Raw genomic sequence first — 12,649 nt, 5'->3', positions numbered from 1 at the left:
TCGCAGTTCCAGGTCCAGTTTCTTCCATCTTCTTATGATCGCTGCACTCCTGCTTGCTTCATGGCTCCCGGCATCGTACTCCTTCGCCTGTGTACTTATCTGCCGTGTTGAACATATGAAGTGCTCTACAATTTCCTACAAGACGGCTGCGCTGAATTTGATAAAACACAATGGACCTAAGCCAGCAGATGGCATAGCTCCCCAAACCATCACTATTTGTGGAAACTTCACACTAGACCTCAAGCAGCTTGGATTGTATGTCTCTCCACTCTTCCTTTAGACTCTGGCACCTTGATTTCCAAATGAAATGCAAAATTTACTTTCATCTGAAAATAACACCTTGGACCACTCAGCAACAGTCCAGTTCTTGTTCTCCTTGGCCCAGGTAAGACATTTCTGGCGTTGTCTATTGGTCATGAGTGGCTTGACACAAGGAATGCAACACTTGTAGCCCATGTCCTGGATAAGTCTTGTGTGTGGAGGTTCTTGAAGCAATGACTCCAGCAGCAGTCCACTCCTTGTGAATCTTTCCCAAATTTTTGAATGTCGTTTTCTTAGCAATCCTTTCAAGGCTGCCATTATTCCAGTTGCTTGTGCACCTTTTTCTACCACACTTTTTCCTTCCTCTCAACTCTCCATTAATATGCTTGGATACAGCACTCTGTGAACAGCCAGTCTCTTTAGCACTGACCTTTTGTGGCTTCCCCTCCTTGTGGAGTGTGTCAATGACTGCCTTCTGGACATCTGTCAAGTCAGAATTATTCCCCATGATTGTGGAGCCTACTGAAACAGACTAAAGGACCCTTTTAAATGCTTAGGAAGCCTTTGCATGTGTTTTTTGTTAATTATTCTAATTTACTGAGATAACGACTTTTGGGTTTTCACTGGCTGTAAGCCATAATCATCAACATAAATAGAAATAAACACTTGAAATGTATCACTATGTTTGTCATTACTTTTTATAATATGAGTTTCACTTTTTGTATTGAAGAACTGAAATATATTTACTCTTGATGATCTAATTTTGTGAGAATCACCTGTATAGTAGTATAATGCAGCCCCATAGTAGTATAATGCAGCCCCATATCAGTTTAATGCAGTCCCAGAGTGGTATAAGGAACCCCCATTGCGGTATAATGCAGCCACATAGCAGTATGATGCACTCCCATAGTACAATGCAGCACCATAGCAGTATAATGCAGCCCCATAGTAGTATAATGCAGCTCCATAGTATAATGCACCCCCATAGCAGTATAATGCAACCACATAGCAGTATAATGCTCCGCCATAGTAATTTGCAACCCCATAGTCGTATAATGCACCCCCATATTATAATGTACCCCCATATTATAATGTACCCCCATATTATAATGTACCCCCATAGTAGTATAATGCAGCACCATAGTAGTATAATGCACCCTTCTTATAAAATTTTAAGCACAAAGGGTAAATATGTGTCTGCTTACCAAAGACGAACCCCTATTAAAATACTATTCCAGCATTGCATCATACAAACAATACAGGCCATCTGGCCCTCTGTTTCTGTGTTTAAGTCTTATAGGGTGATAGTAGGAGAAAAGGGACAGCGGGGGAGCATTCTCGTGTATCTTAGGGTGCCAACCTCCACACCTAGGTAGATATCCAGGTAGAGTGAAATTTAGGGACAGGTCACTCATTTCTACACATTTCATTTTTGTCTTTTTTTCTTACGGGTACCAGGGTGTATTTAGGACATTCCTTTTTGTCTATCTTGACTGTAGGGATTGTGAGGGACCCTAGGGTCAGCCACCGCTGAGTGGGGGCACCTACCGCAGTAAATTAGGGTGTCTACCTCCACTGCCAGGCAGATGGTATCATAGGGATTGCGCTTCAGGGCTCACCAGTTTTCCTGTATTGCAAGCACTCTTTAGGGATTTAAAGGGTGAGCCGCCGAGGAGTGGGGGCACCTACCGCAGTAAATTAGGGTGCCAACCTCCACTGTCAGGCAGGCTTCATTGTAGCTTGATATAGGGTTTTGTTGAGGTACATTGCTTGTCGTCTCACTTTTTTAATATGATTGTGATTAATAGAGTCTTTTAGCTTGTTATAATAAAAGTTACATTTTAGGGATCCTTGTTGTTCTTCTTGGTTTATGTAATGAGCAGATCTCCAAAGGATGACAGACTGGGTGAGCTGGCTACAACTTATATTATTTGGACAAAATATTACGTGCTCAAAAATGGTACACAAAAAATCTGCAACTTTTGCTGCAAATAAAAAGTTCTAATACAGCTGTAGTCGCAAAAAAATAAAAAAAAGTTACAGCTCTCTGAATATGGTGACAAAAAATAACAACTTTTTATAGAAAAACATTTTTACTGTGTTATCGCAGCAAAACCTAAAAAAAATCCTGTATACAACTGGTATCATTTATCTTACACTCTCTGCTAAGCACTTACATCAGGGTTTCCGTGTAAATTCCCCAAAGTCATTATTCAGACAAACCCCGGATGGATCCACTCACTTATGAGGCAGATGGAGTCACTTTAGACTGTCCCATCATTTTAAGCTTCTTTTTAGCTCACATGTGCCCCAAAATGTTACCAATAAAACCCTAATTTATCCTGCAGAAATTCAGCCCCACTAATCAGTCATCAGTCACTGGAAATATCGGGGTTCCCATGTTACTGCTAGAATAACGACTCTGAAAAAACATGGCTCCCATCACCTCAAATAAAATCCAGTGAATTATGTGCTCCTAAATCCAAAGGCCTCTCTTATTCTGAGCCCCACTGTGACATTATTGTACTGTTTAGAGAGCACTTAATTTACAGGTGCATATTTGGGCACAATGTATTGGGGTGCTACAATATACACTACCATACAAAGGTTTAGGGTCACTTAGAAATTTCCTTATTTTTGAAAGAAAAGCACAGTTTTTTCCAATGAAGCTAACATTACATACACTCTATACATTGTTAATGTGGTAAATGACTATTCTAGCTGCAAACGTCTGGTTTGCAATGCAGTATCTTCATAGGTGTATAGAGGCCCATTTCCAACAACCATCACTCCAGTGTTCTTATGGTACTTTGTGTTTGCTAACTGTGTAAGAAAGCTAATGGATGGTTAGAATACCCTTGAAAAACCTTGTGCAAGTATATTGGCACAGCTGAAAACAGTTTGGCTGATTAGAGAACCTTTAAACCTGACCTTCCTTTGAGCTAGTTGAGAATCTGGAGCATAACATTTGTTGGTTCCATTAAGTTCTCAAAATGGCCAGAAAAAAGAACTTTCATGTGACACTCGACAGTCTATTCTTGTTCTTAGAAATGAAGGCTATTCCAAGCGAGAAATTGCCAAGAAACTGAAGATTTCCTACAGAAGTGTGTACTACTCCCTTCAGAGGATAGCACAAACAGGCTCTAACCAGAGTAGAAAGAGAAGTGGGAGGCCCCGCTGCACAACTGAGCAACAAGACAAGTACATTAGAGTCTGTTGTTTGAGAAATTAACACCTCACAGGTCCTCAACTGGCAGCTTCATTAAATAGTACACGCAAAACACCATTGTCAACTTCTACAGTGAAGATGCGACTTAGGGATGCTGGCCTTCAGGGCAGAGTGGCAAAGAAAAAGCAATATCTGAGGCTGGCTAATAAAAGGAAAAGATTAATATGGGCAAAAGAACACAAACATTGGACAGAGAAAGATTGGAAAAAAGTGTTATGGACAGACGAATCCAAGTTTGAGGTGTTTGGATCACACAGAAGAACTTTTGAGAGACGCAGAACGACTGAAAAGATGCTGGCAGAGTGCCTGATGCCATCTGTCATGCATGGTGGAGGTAATGTGATGGTTTGGTGTTGCTTTAGTGCTGCTAAAGTGGGAGATTTGTACAAGGTAGAAAGGATTTTGAATAAGGAAGGCTATCACTCCATTTTGCAACGCCATGCCATACCCTGTGGACAGCGCTTGTTTGGAGCCAATTTCATCCTACAACAGGACAATGACCCAAAGCACACCTCCCAATTATGCAAGAACTATTTAGGGAAGAAGCAGGCAGCTGATATTCTATCTGTAAAGGAGTGGCTAGCGCAGTCACCAGATCTCAACCCCATTGAGCTGTTGTGGGAGCAGCTTGACCGTATAGTACGCAAAAAGTGCCCATCAAGCCAAACCAAACAAAAAACGCAGCACACTGTAGCATCAAAACTTGCAAATATGAAAAATGAAATTTGAATTGCATTACTACACTAGAAATATGAAAAATTTATAAAGTTTAGCGCATAAATTGGCCAATTCATGTGTACCTGGTAGCCACGGTAAAACATTTCTCGTATACCAGGACCTAGCAATGCCTTTCCTCACTTAGAATATAGTCTTCATCTGTATGGGAACATGAATGATCTGTTAGACTAAAATCTACATCTCTGTGGAGGGGTAGTGGTCCTGCTGTGAGTACTCAGTCAGAAGGCTAGTGAATACAAATGAAAAAAACTGACCGTCACATCCAAACATAGACTAAGTGTGAACAGGTGCTGAACGTAGAGTCACCAACTCATATACTCTCAAACAAAAAAGGCAGCACACTGTAGCGCCAAAACTTGCAAACATGAAAAATGAAAATTGAATTGCATTACTCCACTAGAAATAGTTCAGCACCTGTTCACACTTAGTCTATGTTTGGATGTGATGGTCAGTTTTAAAAAAAATTGTATTCATCAAGCCAAACCAACTTGTGGGAGTGGCTTCTGGAAGCATGGGGTGAAATTTCTCCAGATTACCTCAGCAAATTAACTGCTAGAATGCCAATGGTCTGCAATGCTGTAATTGCTGCAAAGGGAGCATTCTTTGATGAAAGCAAAGTTTGAAGGAGAAAATTATTATTTCAAATAAAAATCTTTTTTTCGAACCTTGTCAATGTCTGGACTATTCATTTGGCAACTCATTTGATTAATAAAAGTATGAGTTTTCTTGGAAAACACAAAATTGTCTGGGTAGCCCTAAACTTTTGAACGGTAGGGTATGGTGGCACTGTATGGGCACTAAACTGGCATATTTGCAATTCCCCATAAATAAAGTTGGTGATAGATGTTACAAAATAGTCACTGCAGTCATAGATGAATTCATTGAGCAGTGCAATTTCTACATTGGGGTCACTTTTGTTTTTCTGGCACTTTAGGGGTTCCGCAAATGTTGCCCACAAACTATTATAGCAAAATCTGTGCTCCAAAAGCCAATTAGCGCTCCTTCCTTCTCCGCCCTGACGTGTGGCCTAACAGTAATTTCTGACGACATGTGGGAGATCACTGTGTTTGGGAGAGATTATGCAAAAAATTATGGAGTCCAATTTCACCTATTGACCCTTTTTTACCTGACAAATTTGCAGCAAATACAAAAATTACAATTTTACCACTAAAATGTCATATTTCCACGTCGCAATGTTATAACATTCTGTGAGGCACTAATGGGTTAAAAATACTCCCCACACCCCTAGATGAATTCATTAAATGGTGAAGTTTCCAGTATGGGATCACCTGGGGAGATTTCTGCTGTTCTGGCTCCTCAGGCGCTCAGCTAATAGAGCTCACAATCAATAAAGGCAAAATATGCATTCTAAAAGCCAAGTAGCACACCTTTCCATCCGATCCCTGCCGTGTGCACAAACAGTAGTGTACAACCACATATGGGGTATCACCACATTCTGGAGAAATTGCATAACAAATTGTAGGGTCCACCGGGTTACTTTTGTGGGATTTCTACTGTTTTTGCATGTCACGGGCTCTTCAAATCAGATGGCATTCACAATCTATTCCAGACAAATAGCTCTCTTTCCTTTCCTAGCCCTGTCATGTGCCCAAGCAAAAGTTTTTGATCACATATGGGGTTTGTTACGCATTCAGGAGAAGTTGCGTAACAAATTATGGGTCTGTTTGTTTTCTCCTATTATCCATTGTGAAAATTACAAATTTGGGGCTAAAACAACATTTTTGGGAAAAAAAAAATATTCAATATGACGACCTAATGTTATCAAATTCTGTGCAATATCTGTGGGTTCAAAATGCTAACTATACCTCTGGATAAAATTCTTGGAGGGAGTAGTTTCCAAAATGGGGTAACTTGTGTGGGCTTTTCACTGTTTAGGCACATCAGGGGCTCTCTAAACGCCACATGACACTTGCAGGTCATTTAATCAAAGTCTGCTTTCCAAAATGTCACTTCTTCCTTTCCTAGCCCTGCCATGCGCCCAAACAGTGCTTTTCCCCTACATATGGGGTATCCGTGTACTCGGGAGAAATTGTTCAACAAATTTTGGGGTCCATTTTCTGCTGTTACCCTTGTAAAAATAAATAATTGAATCTAAAAGTACATTTTTGTGGACAAAAGTGATTTTTTTATTTTCACAGCTCACCATTATAAACTTCTGTGAGGCACATTGGGGTTGAAGGTGCTCAGAACACATCTACATACATTCCTTGAGGGGCCTAGTTTCCAAAATGGGCTCATTTGTAGATGATTTCCTTTGTTTAGGCACATCAGGTTCTCTCCATACGCGACAAGGTGTTCCTCTCGATTCCAGACACTTTTGCGTTTAAAAAGTTAAACGGTACTTGTTCCGAGCTCGGCTGTGCTTCCAAACAGTGGTTTCCCCTACATAAAGGCTATCGGCATTCTCAGGAGAAATTGCACAACAATGTTTAGGGTCCTGTTACTCTTGTAAAAATAAAACATTTGGGGCTAAGGTAAAGTTTTTGTAAAAAAAAGTAAAATGTTCATTTTTACCTTTCTGTGAAGCACCTGAAGGGTTAATAAACTTCTTGAATGTGGTTTTGAGGACTTTGAGGGCTGCAGTTTTTAGAATGGTGTAACTTTGAGGTGTTGTCACGGGGCTACCGCTACAGAGAGGTTCCAGAGAACCGCGGCGCTCTGGGCCTCGTTCACACACTGTGAACGGAAGCTCTTCGCCTATGTTCTGACCTGGCTGCTTTGTGCCAGCAGTGCAGGAGTTAACCTTATTGCTGAGAGCTGGGTCTCTCACAGCTGAGCTGGATTTTGTGATCTGATCCTCTATATAGACCCAGTCCTGACTTCAGCTAGTGTCAGTGATCAGTTCAACTGCCTGGCTGGAGGTTGTTGGAGAGAGGTGTTGGTGTTGGAGGTTTATTTACAGAGATTGGTGTCTGCAGTTTTGGTTGCATGTTAAACCTGTTTTCCTTCCTAAGTTTATTCCTTCTCTTCCCTTCTCTGTTTCCTCTGTGGTTGTGTGAGCATTTGGTGAGTTTGAATATTTTATAGTTATCTTGTCTGTTTACCCTGTTATTTGTTGTATTATTACACGGGTACATTCCACCTCCTTTGGGGGGAGAGGGGGCCACTCATAGGGCCTGCACAGGAGACAGGGATACTCTGGCGGCTCGGGCCTCCTAACCTTCATAGGTACCCCCGAGATAAGGGAAAGCCAGGCCCCCATTAAAGTGTAGGGTCAGGTGCGGGTCCCATACGCCGTCCTGCCCCTTTAACGCCGCTTATGGCGTGACAGGTGTTTTCTTTCATATTGACCCACTTCAAATGTCATGTGGTCCCTAAAAAAAATTGTTTTTGTAAATTTTGTTGGAAAAATGAAAATTTGCTGATCAACTTTTAACCTTTCTAACTTCCTAACAAAAAAAATGTTTAAAACATGATGCAAACATGATGTAGACATATGGTAAAAGTCATTTATTAACTACTTTGTATGACATAACCCCTTTTTCAAGGCATAAGAATAAAAAATTTGAAAATTGAGTAATTTTCAATATTTTTACAAATAGAAGCAAGTCATATCGAACAAATGTTACCACTACTATGAAGTACAAAAATCAATATTAAAATCAGTGGGATCCATTGAAGGGTTCCATAGTTACTACCACATTAGTGACAGTGGTCAGATTTAATGTCAAAATTTGTTCTATCACTAAGGGGTTAAATTATTCTTTTTTGGGGGGCTTTGTTCTGTAATTGTTATTGTAATAATTTTTAAATGTCTTATTTTCTAGATATAATATTCAACTGGATCCTGATCCTTTGAGAGATTTGGCTATTATACTTATTTTCACAGTAGAAATTCTGATGAATTCCACTATATTATCAATAAAATCCAGGTGAGTATTTCAATGTATACTCAACATAACAGTGACAAAGGTGCAGCAGTTATTAGCAAAAAAAAATCTTCATGCTTGCAATCCAAAGTGGAGTATGATAACAATTTAGGGGAGGATAGCTGTATGATGCAACTGCTGTTTCTTGTCAAGATTTGCTTTTTCCAACCATTATGTTTTATTTTGGATTCTAAGTATGCTATTTTGGAAAAAATATATATAAAACAACTAAACAATCAACAGTAAACTATAAAATAATGTAATTATCAACTAAGAATAAAAAAAAACAACAAAGGCCCTTTTCCAGCACAAATGCAGTCCTTTCACTGGGTAGGCTAAATAGTTCAAAACGATCTCATCTATTTAGTTTAAATTCATCTCTCAGCCTTTGGCAGAGACTCTGCCTCCTGGGTCCATGGGTTCCACACAAGCAAGAATTTAGACCTTTTATTTTGGGTGTCAGCCCCCCTTTTGTTACTCCAGTAAGGTGATCTTAAACGTCTTTGCTTAGGGAGTTCACCAGAGCAATGTATCTCTCCACAATGCTCACAAGGTCATCTGCATTCTGGGGATCTCCCTAGGCAACCCAGCTTTGTACTGATGTAGGAAGTGAGTGTATAAACCTGAAATAGGGATGTAACCTGCCAATATAAATGCAATTTTTCTTCAGTCTGTTCCTAGTCCATTGCTTCTGTTTCCTATACAGACACTCCCTCCAGTCTTTTACAATTCAGAAGAGTAACATACAACCCTCGCAGCTTCTCACTTTCCTGTACATAGCTTCACACCGACTACACAGAGACAAAGGCTCATTGATAGTGATGAACGAGTATACTCGTTGCTCGGGTTTTCCCGAGCATGCTCGGGTGATCTCCGAGTATTTGTTATTGCTCGGAGATTTCGTTTTCATTGCCTCAGCTGCATGATTTACGGCTGCTGGACAGGCTGAATACATGTGGGAATTCCCTAACAAACAGGCATTCCTCACATGTATTCAGCCTGTCTGGCAGCTGTAAATCATGCAGCTGAGGCGATGAAAACTAAATCTCCGAGCAATAACAAATACTCGGACATCACCTGAGTGTGCTCGGGAAAACCCGAGCAACGAGTATACTCGCTCATCACTACTCATCGTGTATAGTTGGCTTGAACTTCGTCAGGATTTCCGGAGTAACTTCCCAGTGGCCCGCTGCCAGTCTAATCAGAGTAAGGAAAAGTGTTATTCCTTTTCATAACACTGTCTATCACTTGGTTCTTTTCTCTCCATTGTCTCATACCTGATCAAGATATGTAGACGACCACTATTTTGGGATCTCCTTTCAGATCCATAACAGCAAATGTATACTTTCCAAGTTGTTATGCTTTACCAGCGCATCCATGGATGTTTCTATTATCACTGTGATTGAAAATACTGGACCTAAACATACCCTCCAATACTTCACAATTCAAATCATAACATTCAACCCTTGCAGCTAATAATGTTATCCCTGCTATCTGTCCTACTCCTGTACTTTTGAACTCTATTGAGTAACAGGAGCTAAAATAAGAGTAAAACATTATTCACTTCACAGGGGATCTGATAGAAAACAACCAGCATACTAAGAACTTTACTCCTGTTATAAATTGCATTCACATTAAACTTCAGAAGAAACTTTTCTGCCACCTGTCTGAGCCTCACAAGTCTAACAATATATTTAAATTGTGAAAGAGAGAACCTAGTAAACAAAATAAGAGTAAAATAAATTAGTTAGACAAAACGACCATATACATAAAGAAACAGTACAGGCCTGTTAGAAACTGTGCTTGGGGGAGAAGGTGTGTCCTGGCGGCCATGTTAGACAGACGTGTGAAGTCGATCATCGTGTGAAGTTCATAATACTGGTAAAATGCCACCATCAGACCAGAGCACAGCATTGTAGTAGAAGTAGCAAAATCTCATGCAGGCTGGAGACGGGGATGACGCTCAGGAAAGCTTAGAAGGAAAGACACCGCGACATCTAAGGTTGCACCTCTTTACAACAGCCCAGAGAGAGTCAGGATGTTGGAGATCGTGGCAGCTAAACTGTGAAGATATGCCACGCTGGTGGACCACTCCTCCGCTCACTCTGCATAGTGCACGATGACTCAGGATACGGACTGATCGAACAGCGAGGAGGACAATATGGAGATGCACATTTCTCGTTTATGGAACGGTTTTAACCCTTTATGGGTAGCCAGTGCAATATGGTGCCTTTTTTTCTTCAAGTGGCACTTACATAGGAGAAATCCACAACCTAGTCTGTTCAGGCTTAATTTGTTTTTTGATCAGGTAGCTGTAATATGCCTTTAATGCTCACTGACAAATCCCGCTATTGCTGACACATCCTTAAACATGGCAGCTGGAACGCATATTTGTAGTAACACGAACATGTCACTGTGGATTCCCTGCATTACAAAATGCCGGATGTGCAGTGTCCCGGTATGCAGGCCAAAACCTGGAAATGACGTCAGATGGCACACGTGATGCTGCAGCAGTAGCTATTTAAGCAGGACCGCTCAGAGTCACTATAGCAGCCACTCCCACTTTTTTTACAGTGCGGGACATAAGTATTTGGTCCCTTGCTGATTTTGTGCGTTTGCACACTGACAAAGACATGAACAGTCTATAAATTTAAGGGTAGGTTAATTGTAACATTGAGAGATAGAATATGAAAAATAAAATGCAGAAAATCACATTGTATAAATTATATACATTTATTTGCATTTTGCAGCGAGAAATTAATATTTGATCCCCTACCAGACATTATGAGTTCTGCCTCCTACAGACCAGTTAGACGCTCCTAATCAATTTGTTACCTGTGTTAACCCCTTTACCTCCAAAGGGTGGTTTGCACGTTAATAACCGGGCCAATTTTTACAATTCTGACCACTGTCCCTTTATGAGGTTATAACTCTGGAACGCTTCAACGGATCCCGGTGATTCTGACTTTTTCTCATGACATATTGTACTTCATGGTAGTGGTAAAATTTCTTTGATATTACTTGCGTTTATTTGTTTAAAAAACGGAAATTTGGCGAAAATTTAGAAAATTTCTCATTTTTCCACCTTTGAATTTTCATGCCCTTCAATCACAGATATATGTTTCACAAAATACTTAATAAGTAACATTTTCCACATGTCTACTTTACATCAGCACAATTTTGGAACCAACATTTTTTTTTCTTAGGGAGTTATAAGGGTTAAAATTTCAAAAGCGATTTCTCATTTTTACTGCACCATTTTTTTTAGGGACCACATCACATTTTAAGTCACTTTGAGGGGTATATACAGGCCCGGCTCCAGGTTTTTGAGGGCACTGGGCGAAAGAGTCTCAGTGGGCCCCCTCTTTAACACATAACACTATTCAGGATCGCATATAACACAGCCATGTAGTATATAACACAGTCCACGTAGTATATAACACAGCCACGTAGCATATAACAGCCCATATAGTATATAGCACAGCCACATATACAGTGCTTACAAGTAGTATTCAAACCCTTGCAGATTTAGCAGGTTTACACATTTGGAATTAACTTGGCATTGTGACATTTGGACTGTAGATCAGCCTGGAAGTGTGAAATGCACTGCAGCAAAAAAGAATGTTATTTCTTTGTTTATTTTTTTTTAAATTGTGAAATGTCTTTTCAGAGGGTCATTTATTATTCAACCCCTCAACCCACCAGAATTCTGTTTGGCTCCCCTAAAGTATTAAGAAGTAGTTCAAGCACAAAGAACAATGAGCTTCACATGTTTGGATTAATTATCTCTTTTTCCAGCCTTTTCTGACTATTTAAGACCCTCCCCAAACTTGTGAACAGCACTCATACATGGTCAACATGGGAAAGACAAAGGAGCATTCCAAGGCAATCAGAGACCAGATCGTGGAGGGTCACAAGGCTGGCAAGGGGTACAAAACCCTTTCCAAGGAGTTGGGCCTACCTGTCTCCACTGTTGGGAGCATTATCCGGAAGTGGAAGGCTTATGGAACTACTGTTAGCCTTTCACGGCCTGGACAGCCTTTGAAAGTTTCCTCCCGTGCCGAGGCCAGGCTTGTCCGAAGAGTCAAGGCTAACCCAAGGACAACAAGGAAGGAGCTCCGGGAAGATCTCATGGCAGTGGGGACATTGGTTTCAGTCAATACCATAAGTAACGTACTCCACCGCAATGGTCTCCGTTCCAGACGAGCCCGTAAGGTACCTTTACTTTCAAAGCGTCATGTCAAGGCTCGTCTACAGTTTGCTCATGATCACTTGGAGGACTCTGAGACTGACTGGTTCAAGGTTCTCTGGTCTGATGAGACCAAGATCGAGATCTTTGGTGCCAACCACACACGTGACGTTTGGAGACAGGATGGCACTGCGTACGACCCCAAGAATACCATCCCTACAGTCAAGCATGGTGGTGGCAGCATCATGCTGTGGGGCTGTTTCTCAGCCAAGGGGCCTGGCCATCTGGTCCACATCCATGGGAAGATGGATAGCACGGCATACCTGGAGATTTTGGCCAAGA

General features: G+C 40.8%; 1 protein-coding gene across 1 annotated transcript in view; it reads left to right on the top strand.

Moving 5' to 3' along the window:
* Positions 1-12,649, top strand: part of PGAP1 (post-GPI attachment to proteins inositol deacylase 1) — a 1,319,879-nt gene that overhangs the window by 1,235,075 nt on the left and 72,155 nt on the right. Inside the window, exon 26 of the mRNA XM_069733825.1 lies at positions 8,017-8,121. Within this exon, the coding sequence (XP_069589926.1) occupies positions 8,017-8,121 (105 nt within the window). The remainder of the gene's footprint in view (positions 1-8,016; positions 8,122-12,649) is intronic.

Source organism: Ranitomeya imitator, chromosome 7, assembly GCF_032444005.1.
Source record: "Ranitomeya imitator isolate aRanImi1 chromosome 7, aRanImi1.pri, whole genome shotgun sequence".
Classification (NCBI taxonomy): Eukaryota; Metazoa; Chordata; class Amphibia; order Anura; family Dendrobatidae; genus Ranitomeya; species Ranitomeya imitator.
This window is presented reverse-complemented; position numbering and strand designations above follow the sequence as displayed.